The sequence below is a fragment of the Teleopsis dalmanni genome, chromosome 2 (genome assembly GCF_002237135.1).
Source record: "Teleopsis dalmanni isolate 2A chromosome 2, ASM223713v2, whole genome shotgun sequence".
NCBI classification, from domain to species: Eukaryota; Metazoa; Arthropoda; class Insecta; order Diptera; family Diopsidae; genus Teleopsis; species Teleopsis dalmanni.
In genome coordinates, this window is record NC_051847.1 from 140,966,780 (window position 1) to 140,986,900 (window position 20,121).

A 20,121-nucleotide genomic window follows, 5' to 3' on the forward strand; every position below is an offset into this window, starting at 1 on the left:
GTTCTACTAGAAACCAAAAAATATTTTAACAAAAGACGCAAGGAAGCCGTTCGTTATCACGTTGGAGACCTAGTTGCTATACTTCGAACGCAGTTTGAAGCTGGACTTAAGATTTTTCCAAAGTACTTGGGCCCTTATGAAGTCACCAAAGAAAAGAAAAACGATCGTTATGAAGTGAAGAAGGTAGGTTCGCATGAGGGACCAAATTTAACGTCCACGGTCGCGGAACAGATGAAACCGTGGAGAGATTATGATGAGAGTGAATCTGAGTCGTCCGAGACAGACGACGAGTCGGATGGACGAGTGTAGATAAGGCAGCAAAAATCGTAATGATTACGAAAAACGAACGAACGAACGTGAGCAAAAAGAGTTAAATCAATCAAAACAAAAACGAAAAAACAAAATAGAAAAGACAGAAGAAAAGAGTTTTTTGGTGAAGACAAACGTGTTTTGGAGAAGTCGATAAGTTTTTGAGAAGTTATTATTAAAGAAGTATTTTTTTAATTAAATAAAAGTTAAATAAATTAAATTAAATTAAATTAAGTTAAATTAAATAAAAGAATTAAATTAAGTTAAATTAAATAAAAGAGTGTCGAAAAATATTGCATTTTTATTTTCAAAGAAAATAACTACATACATGTATAGTTGTTTTGGCTTAGAAATAACTGCTAAAAACTAAAATGTCTGTAAATTAGAAACAATTAGTTAGTTAATTAGTTATATTGAAATTATGTAATTCATTTATATATTTATATATATATATTAATATAATGTCATATTGTGATCGTCAGTATTTAACAGTTAACAGATACTTGTAGAAGAATGCTTAAGTAATATATATATATTAACATATCTATGAGGTTTATGGAAGCCTCATCTGTCTTTTATTTTTTATTAAACGTCAAGCCAGTCGCTTGCTTTTTAATTATTAGAAAATATTTATATATACGACATTTAAAAACTAAACTCCTGACATCTTGTAGAGATCTGTCTTCAACTATTTTAATATTTTTAAGAAAAGAATTCAAAAATGCTTACAGTATATCTATAAAAGGTATAAGTGACTTTTCTGGATCTGTCATCAAATAATCTTAACATCTAAAAAAAATGAGAATCTTAACATCTGAATGCGAAAAGTGTAAAAATAATATGTTTTAATAAAGTTTCTGAAAATCGTTACTGAATTTGCTGAGACCTTTGACGATTAATCTGCATTTGTAATTTGCTTTGTACCTTAGCATTTAGTATATTGTAAATAATAATAAGATAATATAATTTAATAGAAAAATGTTTCTCTCCATAATTTGCTATCCTTTATATATTATACTTATATAGCTTTTTAACCTACTTAGTTAATAACAAAATTATGACTTAAAAGCATTGGGCACATTTTTCTAGCAATATGCATATTTAATATGTATCTCACAAAAGTTGTTTGCATTAATTGACATTAATAGACATTCACAAGTAAACTTAGTCTACCTTTCTCCCTTTCTCCCTTTCTATTTATATTTCCCTGTTTTCATTATTGATTTCCATAAAACCTAATACTTTTGTAGTAGCAAAAATAAATAGAAAAAGTAAATCAAAAGTTTCCATATATGTTTTGGTTGACGTTATTGTATGAGTACATGTTTTATTGCAGATAGAAAATGTGTAAAGGGTGCTGCATACGAATGCATATACTCTACTCAAACTAAAGAGGAAGCTCACCTTTAATGTAATAATTAAAATGCAAAATAAAATAGTTAAAGTGAAAGTTATGCACACGAACAAAAATAATCCTTCTTGCATACTTACATCTATCACAACATGTCCTTGCATTTAAATGCACCAATAATACAAATACAAAATGTTAGATTCATTAAATTGAATCCAGAACCAGTAACTCGTAGTATTTACATTATAGTCCATATGTATAGTTTTATATATGTTTGAAAAGTTTTGCATTTCACTTGTATGAACTGACTTGTGTATGCACAATCGAGCTTGCACTTGCACATCTGAAAGGACATTCGAATGACATTCACTTGTAATAAATGCAAATATATATTTATTTTGCATTGATTTCAGCACTGAGATTGCATTTCAAAACGATAATATTAAGTATATACTATAAAACAGGCAAAACATTGAAAAGCACTTGTTTGTACATTAAGTGGTGCTTTAATATGAGTGAAGTGTACCTAAACGCAGAGTGGTAATGGATTCAATTGAAGTTGCAATGAATTTTATTGATCTGAGTTCTTCTGAGTTCTATATAATAGTTTAAAATGACCAAAAGAAAAAAACAATTTTTTCAATTAAATAACTTCTTTTAAATTCCTTATTATATCTTTTATATTAAAAAAAAATGTTTATTAAAAAAAATCAATCTAAGAATTTAGTTCTCTTTTATTTACGTTTTACTTAACCATCTGCAAAATATGGCAGCATATGCTCAAAACATTTCCATGAAGATGTTTCTGTCATCTGACATTTTGCTGTTGTCATTTTGCACCATAACATTAACTTCATTTATTAGGTGTTAATAATTTTATTATTGACGTAGCTTGCAGCATCCTTAACAAGGACCATCGTGTCGTTTACGTATTTACGGTTAAACAGCAAAGCAAAGCAAGCGCGGCACCATATGCTTTTAATGTCATAGTAATTTGTTGGCAAGGATCTCAATATCCAGCACTTCCTTTATTGCATGCTTTTCCGAATACTTACGTAACATTTTACATATAATATTTGCAGATTTTTAATAAAATTTATGCAATGCTTATAGTAAAATTATTTTTAAAATTTTTTATTTGATGAAGAGTCATAAACAAATAAGAACTTCCTACGATATTTAAGCAAAGGAAGACAACGAATTGCAAAATAAAAACAATATTAATATATATAAATATTATTTTATATTATAAAAAGAAAGTTTAGAAAAAAATTTTTTTATAAGTTAGACAGTTTAATATTAGACCGAAGTAGAAAATTTAATTTAATTGCAGTAGAGTTGAGAGCCCATGCTCCAGGTGGTGTTAACGAAACCAAGAAGGAGAAGAAAAGTATTGAACCACATTATTTTTTTGAGTAATTCTAACTTCAGATATGTACTAATTTTTTGACCTTTTTTTTTCTTAAAAATAATATTTTGCATGTACAATTGTTTCAAAAATGTTGTTTTTACTTAAATAATAACAATAAGAAAAAACAAATACGTTATTCTTCTCCTGTTTTCAGTTTTTTTTTATTAATCAAGATCTAATAAAATCATTCTAATTTCTGGACATTCTAAGTTACAAAGGTTCCAATTTGTGAGTGTTCACTGTATTTGTTTTTAAAAATACTTGAAGCTCTGCTTATTACGCTCGCCAATACTATCTACTGTTACCAGAACTACAACACTTACAATAAATTATTATTTTTATATATGACAACTTTTTTATAATATGTAAAAGAGTTACTTAAGAAGAAATGAGTAAAAATTTAGATTACACTAATACCCCGATTTGCGTTGATTTGAATTGCGTCGCCAAAAAAAAAATTAGTTTTGGCTTCAAATTGCGTCGGTAGGGGAGGGGACTCCCATTTTATTTTTTGTAGATCATATTTTTTAAAAGGAGATTCACAAATTTTAAAGTTTTTAGTTAAAAGGTGTTAGTTAACACTAGTGTGGTGAAGTGTAAAGGTAAATTATTACTTTTTAAAATATAAAAATGAATCAAAAACGAACTGAACCCATGTTGATTAAGTATTATTATCGATATTTTAGTGCAAAACATACTTCCATTTTTACTCTTAAAGCAACAATGCATAAATAAAATTTCTACATTTAATGTTTCTTTAACTCCATTTATTCGATAATTTGATGCCTTTTGAATCATATTAAGATTGAATCCGTGTTAAATTGGCAATGTTCACAAAAGTCCGCATTTTTGTAAGAAGCCACTAAATTAGTATCTTCGATTTTTTTGCTATGTTTTCGCAGTCTTTATTTAAGTACAGAAGTTAACATATCTTCTATCTAACTATCTTTTCGCAGTCTTTATTTAAGTACACAAGTCAAGATATCCAAACAAGTACAATAATTTTTTCTAAAATTCCGATATTCTCAACAATAACTAGCTACATTGATTCGCATTAAAAGAAAAATATTTACATATATCTATATCTACAATATATTTGAATATTGACTATAGTCTATATTATTAAACAAGCATATAGCAATATTGTGTCACCTAGATTTTAACTAAGTTTCCGTTCCTTTCTATACTTAGTATTCTCGCTACTATAATAATGGTTGTTCGTGCTCTATAATTTGTAAAATTAGCTTTAAATGTACTAAATACTTAAGAATTCTTTATATTTACAATTTCCTTTGAATTAGAAAATAAAAGCGACAAATATTTTCTTGCTACCATACTCAATATGTACATACATATTCTTTAAACGTGTTTTCAAAATTTATTTGTTTTTACTATATATTTAACCCAAGGAGCAAAAAACATTATTTTGTCATTAAATTGGTTTCGTTGTGTTTAGTTTGCCGTTTCCATGTTATAAGGATTGTTATTTATATCCTTTCTTTGCAAATTTTTTGCCTATTAATTAACTTAAATGCTCTACAGACATTTCTTAGAGAAAAGTGAAAAAAGAACATATTTCTCTGTTATTTTTATTATAAATTATTGTTATTTGTGGTTTTATTTTGTGTTTTCCAATCGCTACTTTATACAATATATTTTCCCTTCGGTATAAAATAATAAATTTATGCTAAAAGATACGATAAATTGTAAGTTAATATTACTATTTTTCTAACATTATTTCCAGCATATCACTTTCTATTTTAGTACTTGTAAGGGCGACATACACCTTCGCTTTATCGTCTTGGGTTGGTATTTCTATTACAACCTTCAAAAAAGCCAATTAACGCTGGAAGTGTTTGTTTCACGATATCCTATTAGGCGCTGAAAAAAATATTGTCTTAACTGTAACTCCTACACTCTGAATGTTCGAGCATTTCTTTGTTGCCATTTTCTTGCTATTTATTTATTTTTTTTCTTATCCTTACAACTTTGTTATTTCCATATTTCCTTATACTTTGGGTCAAGGTTCTTCGATTTTCTACTCTATCTCCTAGGTTATTTAGTGCGATTTGTGCTAACATTTTCGATGTCTCTACTTTAATTTTATATGAAACAATAACTACTTTTTTTCACTTGTTCATTTTAGTTTTATCTGTTTTCACCATTTAACCATCTTCCTATTTTTATTCGTTTATTATTGTTATTTATGTTTATTGTTGGATGTATACATTCAACATTACCCAGACTATTAAATTTATTAAGCTGGAAAATTGATACTTCATCCCATATGGAGCAATTTGACGTGCGAGTATTTTTATTTTTATTTTTATTTTCATTAAACGCATTGAATTTCTATGAAAGAAAGAAGATTAATTATATTTGCTTTACTTTTCACATATCTCTCTATAAGTTTAGATATATATGTACATGGTATTGAATAGCAGCTATTCTATTGTGTTTCTAATAAGATTTCAATTAAATTGATTTATTTATTTGGTATATTGTGTTGATGTCAATAAATCGTTAAACTGTAATAGAGTCATATTACATTTAAACACTTAAATAAGAATAAAAAACAATATTGGAAAAAATATTAAAGGCTTCTTATAGCACTTGAAATAAAATGAAATCACAGTAGAATTGAAATCGCTAATACTTAGCAATGAATGTAAATAATCATGTAGTGTATATATATCTCGGAATTGACGGAAATGATATTCTTTTATAAAATCAAAACAGTAAAACAACAATCATTGATAAAAAAAAAACAAAATGTTTAAAATGTGTGAAATCATGTTACAGACATATTGCTGTAGTCCATATTTAATACACAAATCTAGTCCAGGTCGCGCAACCGTTTTCGCAAACTGTGTTACAATAAGAAGCATCTTATGTTTGTCATAGACGAGTGTCTTCGGAACATATACCCAGTGACTCTTATAACCTGTTACAAATATTTGAGATAGTTTTTTATATTGATTTATACATACATCTAAAGTAGGCCTTTTAGGTGGCTCGCAAGTATGGCAAAAACCAGCAAGTTGCTAGCCTATACTGGTCTAAATGTAATCAATTAACACTGTTTACCTCGTGTTAAATGTTAACACTGTATACTATACCTAGTATAGTTTTATAATAACATTATTTGTCATAAATTAATGCTTGTGTTAACTATAATAGCATTTCTGATATCTCATACTTTTTAATAAACTTAAATGAGTGCCAAGAGCTTAAATATATACCTATAATTTTAAAATATGTATATTTTATAATATACTGTTAAAACTACATTTTTAATATAATTTTTGACGCGATTCAGAATTGATAGTTCTACAGATCAGCGTCAGTTATTTTGAGCAACTTTTACAATTAATGCCAATATACCTTACTTTTTAAAATATGACAAACAAACAAAAACTATAAGCACCATCTAGCGCCAACTATTATATGCACTTATATTGATTGCACAAATTTTCAATATTATAGTTTGAAATGTAAAAATATCTTTATGAAATCGAATTCCAAATTAACGAAAAATGAAACATTGACTAGTTTAACTCTAGAAGTTCCGAATTACTATTGTCAATAGACAATATAAACTTGTCTCAAAATAATCCACTTTAAATACGTACTCCTCCTTCCCTTCGCGTATTTTTTTCTCTAGCGATTCACTCGCTTATTTACTATCTTATAACTTCTCCTAAAGATTGTTTGGCTTGCATCTAGTTTGGCTAATTCATAAATGTAATTTTTTGCAGCGTGACTATTTATGAATATACTTCTTTTTTTTTATATGCATTTAAATGTTTCTAATATTGCTGCATCCATACTCAAAGTCAACTCTTCAGAAAAAATTCCGTGATTCACTTCATAATTTAACTTCGAAATAAAGATTCATTCCTTCGCAAAATTTTTTCGTCACTAATTTTTTCGAAAATATATGTAAGAAAAACTAATTATTTAATAATTTCCCTTTTTGTTATTCTACACAAAACAATTTTTTTTCTTAATGTTAATTTTTTCTTCCGAGAGTGACGCGTCTTATAACGAAAAGTAACTATTCTAAAATTTAGATGGGTTCGAATAGAAATGGAAAGACAATAAAAATTTAGTTGATTTGTTAAAAGTAACTATTGAATATGGTCAACCAAATTTCAATAAATTAATTAAACTTTTGTTGTTGTCTTTTAATTTCTATTCGAACCCTTCTAAAAAATGTTGTTTTCTATATTACTGTAAGACACGGTTCCAACTTTTTATTCTTTAAATTATACAAAAATAATTAGTTAAATTTTCTTGAATTATTTTTAACTTGAAAATACATAGATTTACAGAAATCAGTAGTAAAATTAAAAAAAAAATTTTTTTCATATTTTCGCAATTTTACAAGTTTATTATTATAAATAATATTTACTGTACACAATATATATATAGTATATATGCTAATATTAATAAATTTTTCTTTTCTTTTCAGGTATATTTCAAGATTTTAACCTACTTTATCGTTAAATTATTAATATATTATAGTTAAAATCAAAAATTATATAAAATTAAGGTAAATACTTTTCAATACTTTAAATCTTAAAAATAAATATATTAATAAATTAATTGTTAAAACAGAAATTTAAGTGTGAATTTAAAATTTTTTTAATTAATTAATTTATTTTGTTACACATAAACATTTTTAAAATTAATATTCTTAATCACACTTTATTCTCTTAACTGTAGAGATTTTTATGAACAGAAATAATTAATACATATACATATTATTATACTTGTTTTAAAATACATGCAATTCCATACAATAACATTTACCCCTAATAAGATTGTTTTAACTAATATATGTTGAGAAATATCAATAAAATAATTTTATTTTAATTTATAATGTATTAAAAGAATAATTAAAAATAAATAAGTGATAGTGATTTATTACCCATTATTAATTTTATATTTGCAATAAATTTGAATACATTTTTCTGAATTTCTTTTTTATATTTGATATTTTTTACATTTTGTTTTAATATACATAAATTTAATTTTTTTCGTATGATTGTAACAAAACCAGTTAATAAATTATTTGTAGATATTATTGTATATATAAAAAGTTTTTAATTAAATAATTAATTGAATTATTTGTATTTCATTTTTAAAATAATAAAAATTTTTCACTTATATTTTTGGTTTTTCGTTTAATATTTATTTTTTGTTGAAATAAACTTTTTTTTTATATTATACAATAAATTATATTTTTATAATTTATTTTCAATATTTTTTAATTATATGTATATTTTAATATTACATTTGTTATATTATTACATATAATTTATATACACATGGTACATTAATGTTTTTGTTTACTTGGTGACAATGCAAGCGTGGATTTGAAGGTTATTGATTTAGTTCTATAGTTAGACCAATTAAATATACAAAAAGGAATGCATGAAACGTCCCACTTGCCGTCCGTTAAAATCTTTTTTTTTTCTTTCATCAGTCTGGTATTATTTGCTTCAATTCACAATATATCTTACTTATGATTGCAAAAAGCTAAAGTCTTTTGAAGACATTATACTAAAAGTTGATACACTTGTGATTTGTATAACTTGTAAAAAAAAAAATAAAAATATATATTCAGGAAAATATTTTAATTAAACTTTTTTAACAATTTTAAACAATTTAAAATTTTTACATCACAAGATGATATTTATCTTTTCAAATGTAAACTTGTCTCTAAGTTATTAAATTATTTAAATGCGACTTCACACAGATATTCTTTTGGAAGTCCAACCAACTCATGCCAACAAATCAATGGAATTAGTTGACTACATTTTATAGCACCCAAAATATGTGTTTGAATTTTACATTAAAAAAATATATATAGTATTTACTTAAAAAATATTCCGCTTGTGTTTTGTGAATAATTGATTTATATTGTATTATCTAAATGTAAAGCACATAGAAGTTTTAGCTAATTTAAAGCCAATTTATTCCCTGGTTTTCTTAAAAAATCAAAAAAAATATTAAATTATTGAGAATTAATTTGTTGTTGTATTTACTTACTTATTTGGACATAACAACCTGTTATCGGGCTTTGGCCTGACGCAGCATGTATCTCTAGGCGCCTGTGTTGTGTGCACGTCTTCGCCAGTCTCGCACATTAAGTGCAGAAAGTGGTCATCAACTTGATCACTAAATTGGGAACGCGATGTAACTCTACGCATTCTTCTGCCATTTGCTGCTTCAAACATTTTTTTCATTGGAACATCATGATCAATTCTTACGATAACTCAGCGAGGCCGTGAAGCTCGTGGTTTATTCGGATGCGGTAATCGTCGTAAAGAACCTAAGATCTTTCGAAGAACTATCGAAGAACTCTCAAACACTCCCAGTGCTGTTTCATCATTTTGTGATAACGTCCGTGCTCCTAGATTCTATTTAAATATAAGATGGAAAAATGGTTTAACAGAGGTCGAACATTAACTGTTAGAAATTTAGCTCAATTGTCAATTATAATAAGAGTAAAATATAAAAACATATTTTATATAAAAAAACGTTTCTCCTCTGGTTTATTTAAATAATAATTGAAGTATTATAAACCTTGATTTTTAATCAATCAGTGCTCAATAATAAAAAATATGTCACGGATTTAGAATCAGTATGATGAGAGACCAATGGTATTCGTAATAAATCAAAATTGATCTATGAATTATGTGTAATATAATTTATTAAATATTTTTGTAAAATTTCACAAGTACCAAGTGTATATAAAGTTAGTTTATTTATTAATTTTTTATTTCTTAATTTCAGTACAATTTATTTTTTATTTTTTTTTTTAATTTTCATTTATTTAGTGAGCCATCCTTGGTAAATTCAATTTTGACAGAAGCAACGTAAGTTAATTTTATTTTTCATTTCTTTTTTTATATTAAGACATTTTAAATATTATTAATTTGTAGTAATAATTACCTATCGTTGTTATAATGTTTGGTTTTAATATGTTTATCTTCAATTTTATCTTTTTTTTTTGTAATTTCAATCTCATAAATCAGTTGTATTTAACATTATATTTACCAAGACTAATCTTAATAGTGCAAAATTAATAGAAATAACGTTTTTTAAATAATCCCAATTTTATTTTAATATATGAAGTGCGTTATATATATTTAAAATAAAAATGTATAAATTAAAGACAATCTATTTTAAAATATCAGTAAAGTCTATGTAATAGTATTGTTTTTATTATCTATAACGAATTTAATATACTTGCTAATACTCTGAGTGAATTAGAATATGTTATCTTTTCTTCTTATGTAACATTTTTCTTTCATCTTTAATAAATTATTCTTCTTTTCTACTATGCTATCACAGTTTAAAGCAGCAAACACGGTCTTTAAATCATTTGTAAACGTCGCTCTAAGAATATATATCTGGAGCTATAAATATATTTTTTTAAGACACTATAAGAATCTGTCTAATTTAATTTGATATTTCTGTGCCATTTCTTTATATGTTGTACTAACATGAAATGGTATTAACTAATCACTTATTTCAAGAAGGTCTCTGGTAGTTTTTCTCCTTAGCCTTATGAAGAAGTTCGAAGCAGACATTGGAATTATATTTACTAAGAAAGTAATTAAAACATTAAAAAGCTAAATCGTTTTCAGAACTTTACAATTTATTGTTCAAGAGTACATCACAACAATTTTTTTTTTTGAAATTTCATGTTATTGAGTTCCAAGAAAGAACAGTAATGAGTGTAAAATTCTTTAGGATTAACCTTTTTGGAGGCCAAACATATGTTATAAAAAAATATATCTCAATTAAGGAGAATGACATGTATTAATAATATTAAAAAGTATATATTCGGTATATTATTTTTTAGGTATAATAGATCTCTAGGTCGCAGTGCAATATTACCTCAACATAATAATAATCGTTTTTTTAGATAACTGATAAAATCAAGAACTGAAATCAAAAATTAAAGTTGTATTATTACATACGTAATAAATGTACATAGTCTAATGAAAGTAAAAGCTTTATTAACAATAATAAACAATTTAACAATAATAAACAATTAAGCGGAATATCATCTCAAAAACTATATTTAAGGAAAATTTTATTAAAGAGGTTTTCGAAAAGTATTGAACTACTATAACAAAAATTCTTTTTTATATTATTTTAATTAATTGAATTTTTTGCTGACCATACAGCGGTTTCAAGTATTGCCAAATACCCATTATCAGTGGTCCTAGAAATTATTCTTGTATTTAATTATGCGTAAATAACTTTTTGAGATTACAAGTAGCAGGAATCGAACTCATGCCCTGCTAAATTTGAAACTCAGAGGTAGCGCTCCTTAACCTACTGACTCAAACCCGTACTTGATTTTTTATGTTCGCACATTTTTCTGGAGTTTTGAAAATTTTGTTTCAATATCTCAACTGGTTAAGAAAATATCGAATTTTTATCGCTTAGTTTCTGTTTTTGCACATGCTCCTAACGTCTTGAATGCTTTGCTTATTAAATTATATGGTAAATTACAAATGTTAATAATAAGAATCGGAAGTAAAAAATATATTAAAAATAATTGCTGCTCAAATTATTGAGGAACGACAGTACGCCGTTTATTCGGGTTGTAAAGTCTACAATGCAGTTGACTGCTATGTACGATTTATCGAACATTCTTATTAACAAGTTGATGCTTGTTAATAAGGAATGTTTGCAAATATTTAAGTTTCATTACTTTAATCGTATAATTCACGACTTAACATCTATCATTAATTTTTATTTACTTTGTTAAGGATTTTAATTTCAATTACCAACTTTGGTTTATTTTCAAGTAAATAACAATTAGTAATCTAATATATCTTTATTCATATCCTTGTCAATACATTCATATTTATTTACTATTACGTATAATTTATGAAATCTGTCGCTGTTCTTAAACTTGAAATGCACAAATTGAGTATAATATTCTAAACAAAAAAGACGGCCACTTCACTTTTTGGTATGCCATATCACGTACTACAAAATGACAAAATGCCTGAACGCATAATTAAATTCATCACATCCTGTGTTGACATTTTCTAGTTGCTGTTACTGTTCTTACTGTTCTGTTGAATTACATGTGCAAGTTAAGCAATTTGCTGTACGTCAAAGTTCCTTAGGCAACATAAAATTGCTTTCAACTTCTAAAAGTGCTTACCTCAAAAAGTAGCACTTCTAAGTTCTGCTCTACAGATTTACTTAAAGCATTTGAGCAAAAAACTTTAAATTTTACCCTTAGAATCAAGCATTTCTATTGCTAATCCGAGGTATTAGGGATGTCTCTGCTTCTACACAGCCTCCTTAACACTTTTGTAGCATTATTTTTGTTTACGGGATACAAGCTCTTCACTTTAATTAGAATTACCTTGCATTATCTCCCAGCCTATCAGCAGCCTATCGGGCTCATCAGCTTTGCCTTTTGCACACAAAACAGCTGTAGTCGCATTTTAATGTATTATTTATGTATATTTATGTTCTTGTTGCTTGATTTTTATCTAAATATTGTACAATACAAATGAATTTGTGTAGCCATAGAAGTGCTTTCAGCGTGTCTAATTAAATCAGAGCACGCGATTTCCGCTTCTACTAAAATATTTGCAAAAAGCGTTCATTTACCTTCATTTCGATACACATTAAATCCTTTTTTGTTTTATATTTTTTGTATTTATACAACAAGTAGATATATAAATTTCTATATCTTATTATTTATTAGTTTTTTTTTTTTTTTTTTGTTCAAAGGAAGGATTTGTCATTTCCTGTCTTGTTTTCTTTTTTTCCGCTTTGTATAAAAAACACACTCCTATTTTCCTTACAAATTAGTTTCTGTCGTGCCTGGATTTGCCTGTAATTCTTTTATGTCTGCTTCGTGAAAATCCTTTTATTTTATTTAATTTTTTTTTTTTCGTTTTGTCAATATGTCTTATATGCTTAATCTAAATCTCAACTTAATGAAAATGTCATTTTGTGTTAGGAAACGTTGCAAAACCAATAAACATATTCTTTCTGTATTCTTTTTCAACATTTTTAATACATCCGTTCAGTTGAGCTCTCTGACATATGTCAAGGATTAACGTGATTTTGTGTTAACCTATATATTTTATATCTAAATATTGGATAACAGGATAAAATGTGTACATATATAATATAGTTCAAAATTTTAAGCAAATAGTTTTAAAGACTTTCTTCTTTAAAAAGTAAAATTTAAATATTTTGATAAATTGTTTTTATTGCAATATTGATAGATTTTGCAATATTAAAGATTTAATACACAAATTTTACTTTGCTTACTTTAAATGTTTGAATTTATATAACAAATCTTTATATAACCATTTCGTTAAATAAAAATATTAATTAGTGAATGCATTATTATAATATCACTTTATTAATATTTTCATTTTGTGATTCTACTATAATGCCCAAAGTTATCCATTTTATGGTATCAAAAGTAAACGAATATACCATATACCAATATAATACAAATTATTTCAGTTTATTGTATAAACCATACCATCATCATCATTAAGGGCGCAACGATTAATAGTTGGGTGTAAGCCCTGCGCTTAACACCTAACTAGGAGGGCCAGCCAGTTTTTTTTCCTTAGGGAAAGGATGTTACCGTTGGTAACTCATAAATTATCCACTGTTGTTGTCTCCTATAAGTGGATCCTCCACCACTATCTCTCGTCGTTTAGCCCTGGTACCTTCAAAATATGCCGAAGCAGATCTGGCAACGTTATCTTTAAGTGATGAATGCATCATTCAATTATCTTCCCTTGGATATGTTACAATATTAGATTGTTTAAAGGTTATATTTGATAACTTATCAGCACTCAGCTGACAGTAGTACAGCCATAATGTAAAGGATGTTGGTCTTCAAAGTGTTGAACGCTTGAGAATTATTCTAACGATGCTTGACATGTTCCCACAAAAAAAGTACAGTGGTCACAAATCACATGATCTGGTGGTCAATTTATTTAATTAAAACGAAAAATTTCTGTCTTGTTGAAACCGTAACTATATCTTTAATGTCATACCTTAAATAACTAGTAATTGTACACAGCAGAGTTGAAGGATTATGTCACACTTCATCATTTTCCGAAAAGTTTGTATGGATCACATCTACATATTAAATGCTACACCACACAGTGACTGTTTATTGTTGCAATATTTTATCAACTAGGAACTCTCATTGTCCCAGGTGCAATAATCTTGTTTGTTAACATATCTATGGAAAACGAAAAATAAGCCTTAATACGTTCAGTGATTGTTAAACGATTCATATCAAAACTTGTTAGAGATTCTTGACTTGAGATTGTTTTAGGTTTAAACTCCTCTCTCTTCTTCCAAAATATTGTGTTTCCTTTAGATATAATTTATTTCTGATTCATTTTTAACAACTCCACCTCTATAATTCCACTTAAGTGGTAAGTATAATCTGCTTTGAAGGTTTAATTAAAAGTAACGCCTTTGTAAAATTTTAACTTAGTTTATATCTCTAATTAGTAAGGTTTCAGTGCAAAATACTTAGTTGTTTTTTATTTTGCATATCAATTTATTTCTTTCCCTCCTCTGTATTCTCTAATATTTATATAAATATTCGTAAATAAATTGATTAGAAAGTCAATGTTCGCTATCAATGTCAAAGCAACCGTTCCATTTAAGAATTAAAACCTCAGAGGCTGCTTAAAGCGCCTGGATTGAAGTGTTTTATTTGCGTGTTAAAAGTCTTTGCTGTTTCATTTCTTATTAATAACTCGTAAATGCTCCTTTCATGCTTTACAAAGGAAATAAGTTTCTGTATGTAAACCTGCATACACGTGTGTTCATTTAAATGCTCCAAGCCTAAAAAGAATGAGTTTTATTTTTGCAAACAAAAAAAAAAATTATTAAAAAAATGAAAAGATTTCTTGTGGCTTTTAGTACCTTACAAAATTAAGGTAATTTGTCAAATATTCAATTTTATTTTAGTAACGCTCCGTTTATGCTCTTATGATTTCCTTTACGTATTATTTTGTTTCACATTTTGTCTCGTTACTTTCTGCTAAACAGGATTATGCGAACGCTATTTTAACATCCTAAAAGGTCGTACCGAAATACGCACACAACAAACAATGTGAGTTCATCTCCTTCCAGATACATATTGGATCTATGGTATACATATATGAATGTATTTTCTTGTGTGCAAACGCACGATTTTTTGAAACTCCCCATTCTACATTATTTGCTTTAATATAATAAATTTCCGGGCATTAGCTAAAATACGTGCGAAGTAGAATTTATCTACATTTACGTATGTGGCTCCGTGCTTTGCACGTGCTAACTTCCTACCACAACACACGATACTTTTACACAAATTTTTTAGAAGAGAATTTTATATTTTGTGAGAAGTATTTTGAACTTTGATGTGAGATAGCAACTCATTATTTTGATAAAAATATCATTATTTTCAGTTTTCTTTGCAGTTCATCAAGTCGTATGACTAACCATAAATGTCGAACATTAATTTAATATCACTCATACGCACGGGGGTGTCAATTTCTGTTTTCTGTTTTATAATTGTTTATTTAAATGCGTACATAATTTTCATTTAATGGCCACATTGTGCCTTTGGGGCAAACACTATTCCGAATATAAAATTGATTTTTAAAACAATAATTGCATCTGTTCTTAATTAACACTCAGTGTGAATAGAGAAAACCATTGTTCAAAATTTGATAAATGATAACATTAGATTTTAATTAAATTAAATGTATTGTATTGTTTATTAAAAGATAAATACATGAGTTTAAAAGGACAGATACACATGAGTTTAAAAGAACAGATACACATGAGTTTAAATAAATAATTTAGAAACCAATTATACGTAATAGTAAGATTGTATATAACACAAATATATTAGTAAATTATTAGGTAAAAATGTATGTATTATTAGCATAATTATTTTGCCACTTGTTCACAATATAACATTGTAATTTAATTTTTTTTTTACCATATACTTACTTACTTGCTGCTGTCCTTCTCTCCTAGTGGAGCAAACAGTTAAGAAGATTCTTCTTAATTTTAATCTATTGTCTGATTCTATCGCAATTTGATTTCAGAAGTGCTGTGCGTCTTTAAATTCCTAGTCCACGGTTTTTTGTCATGTCTTAGCTGAGGGTCGAGGCATCAGTTACACAGAATATGTACCATATAATAGTACAGATTAATTTAAAAATCCTTTAAAATGTGAATTCTAGCATTCGTAATATACCAATTTAATAATACCAAAGTAATGCAAGTTGGAAAACTTGACATCGAAAGCAAACGTTGAACCTTGTTTTTTAGACTTTAAACGTGACCGTTTCCATGAAGTGGAATTTATTTTACATAAGCATAGAACATGGTTAAAACATCGTATCCGTATATGAAATAAAACTGATTTTTGCGTTGAAATTTTTGCGACAATGGATAAAACATAGATCCATCACTTCTCTTCACCAACTGGTGAAAACCGTCCAGAGCAACTAACGAAGCAGGAATCGACTGGTTATAGTATCTGTATTTTATGATGTTATATATAGTATGTTATATTCATCAACTATCTTGCAAAAAAGGAAAATCATCTATAGTGAATATTATATACAGTTATTAGTGCGGTTAAAGCACGGAATCGCATTTAAAGAATAACAAAACGGCAACAAATAAAGAAGAAAAAAATACTGAACCACAAAATTGTATGAACCACACTTCAAATTACATTCACATCCACATCCACAGTAATCGTCAGATTTGATCCCTAGTATCTAGTGCCTACTTACAGACCTTAAAAAATTACAAAAAAATTTGAATGTCGGTTCAAATTTCGACATGAGAGCCAGACTATTTGTGCCTCGGCACTTAGGGAAAGCAGTGTTGTTTAGTAATAACTTTGAGAATTTGCGCCTTTTAGGAGCAGTTTTTCTTTCACTCTCAATTTTATAATTTACATTGACAACAATAACAATAACATGATGAGCCCATGACACTCTACATAATATGGCTCTTAGAAATTATAAAATTTTGAATTAATCAATAATATAATATTTCAAAAATCAAACATTTGTTTTACGAGTATCTACATTTAATAAAAATTTTTTAAAAAATATTTTTATAGTTCAAGCTAATGCTGAGACATTTTATTACTTCGGTGTGTGTTTTTATATTAAAAATGTCACTCTTCGATTGAGTTTGGGATTTAAATCCCAAATTGCATTATTGGCTTTTAGTTTACGAGTAAAGTGTAAATTGCAATATTTTCCAATACTCCAATACTTTGTAATCAAAATGCTTATATGCATGCGTAGCACATCTACAACAACTTTGTATGCTTCTATGTTTTAACCAACACCAAAGATACCATAAATGCCGTTCCACTTAAAATGAAATCGCACTGGAACCATTTGTTAAAACAAAAATGCAAGAGCTGATAATGCAATTTCTCGCTTACAACAAAGACAGCAAAATATTGCGCATTCATAGTCACCAATGGCCACGAACACGTCCTTTTGTTGGCCAAGTGTAAAGCATGAATATGTAGCACACCAGGCCAACAATTGTAATCGTGTTGCATAAACTCTTCTTTCAGTCTTAGTAACTGAAAATCCTTTTATATTTTCTTCCTTTGTGATTTCATGCAAAATGACTTTTTTGTCATGTCGGAATAAAGAAGCTTTCATAGGAAAAATGTGTGTTAATGGGCAGAAGCACTCAATTATTTTCTACTTTCTGGTTGGACTTGAAGAAGGCTTTTGTATTCTACTAAAAGTGTCTTATGCTTGCACAACATGACTGAGTAAAGGATTAACTTACAATAGTCGTATCAGAGGAAATTTTTAATTGAACGTATATAATCCGAAGATCTCAAGTCAAAATGAGTCAAAATGAACTTATAAAACTTCATTTAAATGCATGACGCTCTTAAAATTTAGTAAAATATGTATTCTTTAAATTGTATATATTCACAAAATAACTTAGATCTTATTTTTAGTAACAAAATATAATACTAAATCAAGAAAATACTTGTAATATATTATTATATATAAATAATTTTCTGTTTGCTATACTGCATAACTTAGGCGCTACTCTGACGTCAGCAATTCTTTGTCGTATGAAATTGTGCGCTTAGGTTTTATATCCTTACAGTTGAATATTATATCCTGAAGTGCATATGTTTTAATTACATGTTTGCAATTTTATATGCGTAACTTACATGTGTAATTATTTGTGTATTAATTGCGATTTTTATGTAAAAGTCCTGTTCAAAGTAACAACTTGCCCTTTTCCGTTCATTAAGCGTTCGTGAAATTGGATCATGAATGCACCATAAATTTTTATGTTGTAAATTGCTAACGTTTTTTGCTGACTTTTGTATAATATTTAACAAAAAAGAATTATAGTTAAATAAAAATTATAGTTAAAAGCATTCTGCTGTAAGCATTTTGAAGTTTATGACATTTTCCACAGTTGCAATGCTGTTTTTCGTAATTCAAATATCGAAGTTTTCGCCCCTTTCAAACTTTTTTTATAGCTAAAAGTTTCAATTAGTTGCTTTTAAAACAGAAGTTTTTTTATTGCTTAAAGTTACAAATATAAAAGTTAATTGTAAAATATTGTTAAACACAAATATTACGTTAAGCTATTTAAATTTTTTTAAATATTATTCAGAATATTAAATTTTTTTCTGAGTATATGTCACACAACTTTCATGTACATATAAAAAAAAAATTGGTTGTGTGATTCCCTATTGCTGTAGTCTATAACTCCAGATAGGTTTCGGTATAAATTATAAATCAGAAGTTTTTATCAGAGCTTCAAAAGTACCGTAATTTTAAAGCCAAAGCTTCTTTTTTTTTGTTGAAAATGTGAATTAAATCAATTTACTATCCCACTGAATTTTTAAGGACTGTGTCTATACAGCCTGAGATAATTGTGTAAAATCAAATGAGCAGCTAGATCGTCTAATAATGGATGGACTTATACTCATTTAGTTTGATTCGTCATTATTTCATCTATAGTGAGACATTGTCAACGTTTGTCTGTATTTTTGCAGATGCTTTGCTTGGTTACTATCAATCAATGAGACTGCAATAAGTGAAAGGTTTGCTGTATACAAGAAGCAAAGCATTACTCACATAATGCTCACTTAAGGCACCATAGCTTTGAGCAAAGACAAATTTTAGAAATATAAAGTAATTAAACAGTAAACAGCTGTTAAGTTGTAAACAGCTGTAAAGAAGAACTTTATGCTATAGATGTTGAAAAACTGTATTTCGTTTCCTATCCAGCGCTATCTAGCTACTGTATGAACTTGCTTAATAGTACTATGCTCGTTTTTCTCAGAATCGTATACAGATCTTTTGAAATACCACCGTAGTGTTTATTCCGCATTTATTTGGATCAATCGACCGATCGTCTTTTTGATAGTAACTTTTGCAAATTATGTGGTAGTGTTTAACGAGAATTAATTTCATTTATGATGGTAAAATTACGACGTTAGATTATCTCAAATTTCCAGTATACATATAACCTGACGGTCAGGTATTATTGATATTTCTTTATCAATAATGAAGCGAAAAAAAAGAGACTATAAATTATTATAAGTTAAATAAAATAATATGTAGTATCAATTTGTGTATAATTTTTAATTAAAAGTAAAATTCATTACATAGTTTCGTTTCCACTCAATTTAAAACAAGAGTCTACAAATTTTGAGCATCCTTTAAATTATATAGAACCCCGTTGAATCAAATTAAATGAATAGTTAATTAAAATTAAAATTTGCCAATACTCCTTTTCATTATACTTCATTCAAATATTCTATAAATTCCTATTACCGATTGAATCATTAAGAGCTTGCTTAGTAAATTTTTCTTTTCAAACTTTTAAAAAAATTATGCAGTGACTATAAAATCAAATAAATATTGTCTAACCAAGTCTTCTGAAAGCATTAATATTAACGAATAAGAAAATCAAATCAAAACTCTTATCT

The 20,121-nt window shown here is 27.2% G+C and overlaps 1 protein-coding gene across 14 annotated transcripts in view; it reads left to right on the forward strand.

Moving 5' to 3' along the window:
• Positions 1-20,121, forward strand: part of LOC119683899 (synapse-associated protein of 47 kDa) — a 104,414-nt gene that overhangs the window by 53,136 nt on the left and 31,157 nt on the right. For 9 of the 14 annotated variants that reach the window (XM_038097777.1, XM_038097778.1, XM_038097781.1 and 6 more), the window contains one exon: positions 9,920-9,958. The exons of the other annotated variants lie outside the window; for them this stretch is intronic. In XM_038097777.1, coding sequence (XP_037953705.1) covers positions 9,920-9,958 — 39 coding nt within the window. The remainder of the gene's footprint in view (positions 1-9,919; positions 9,959-20,121) is intronic. 14 annotated transcript variants of the gene reach the window in all.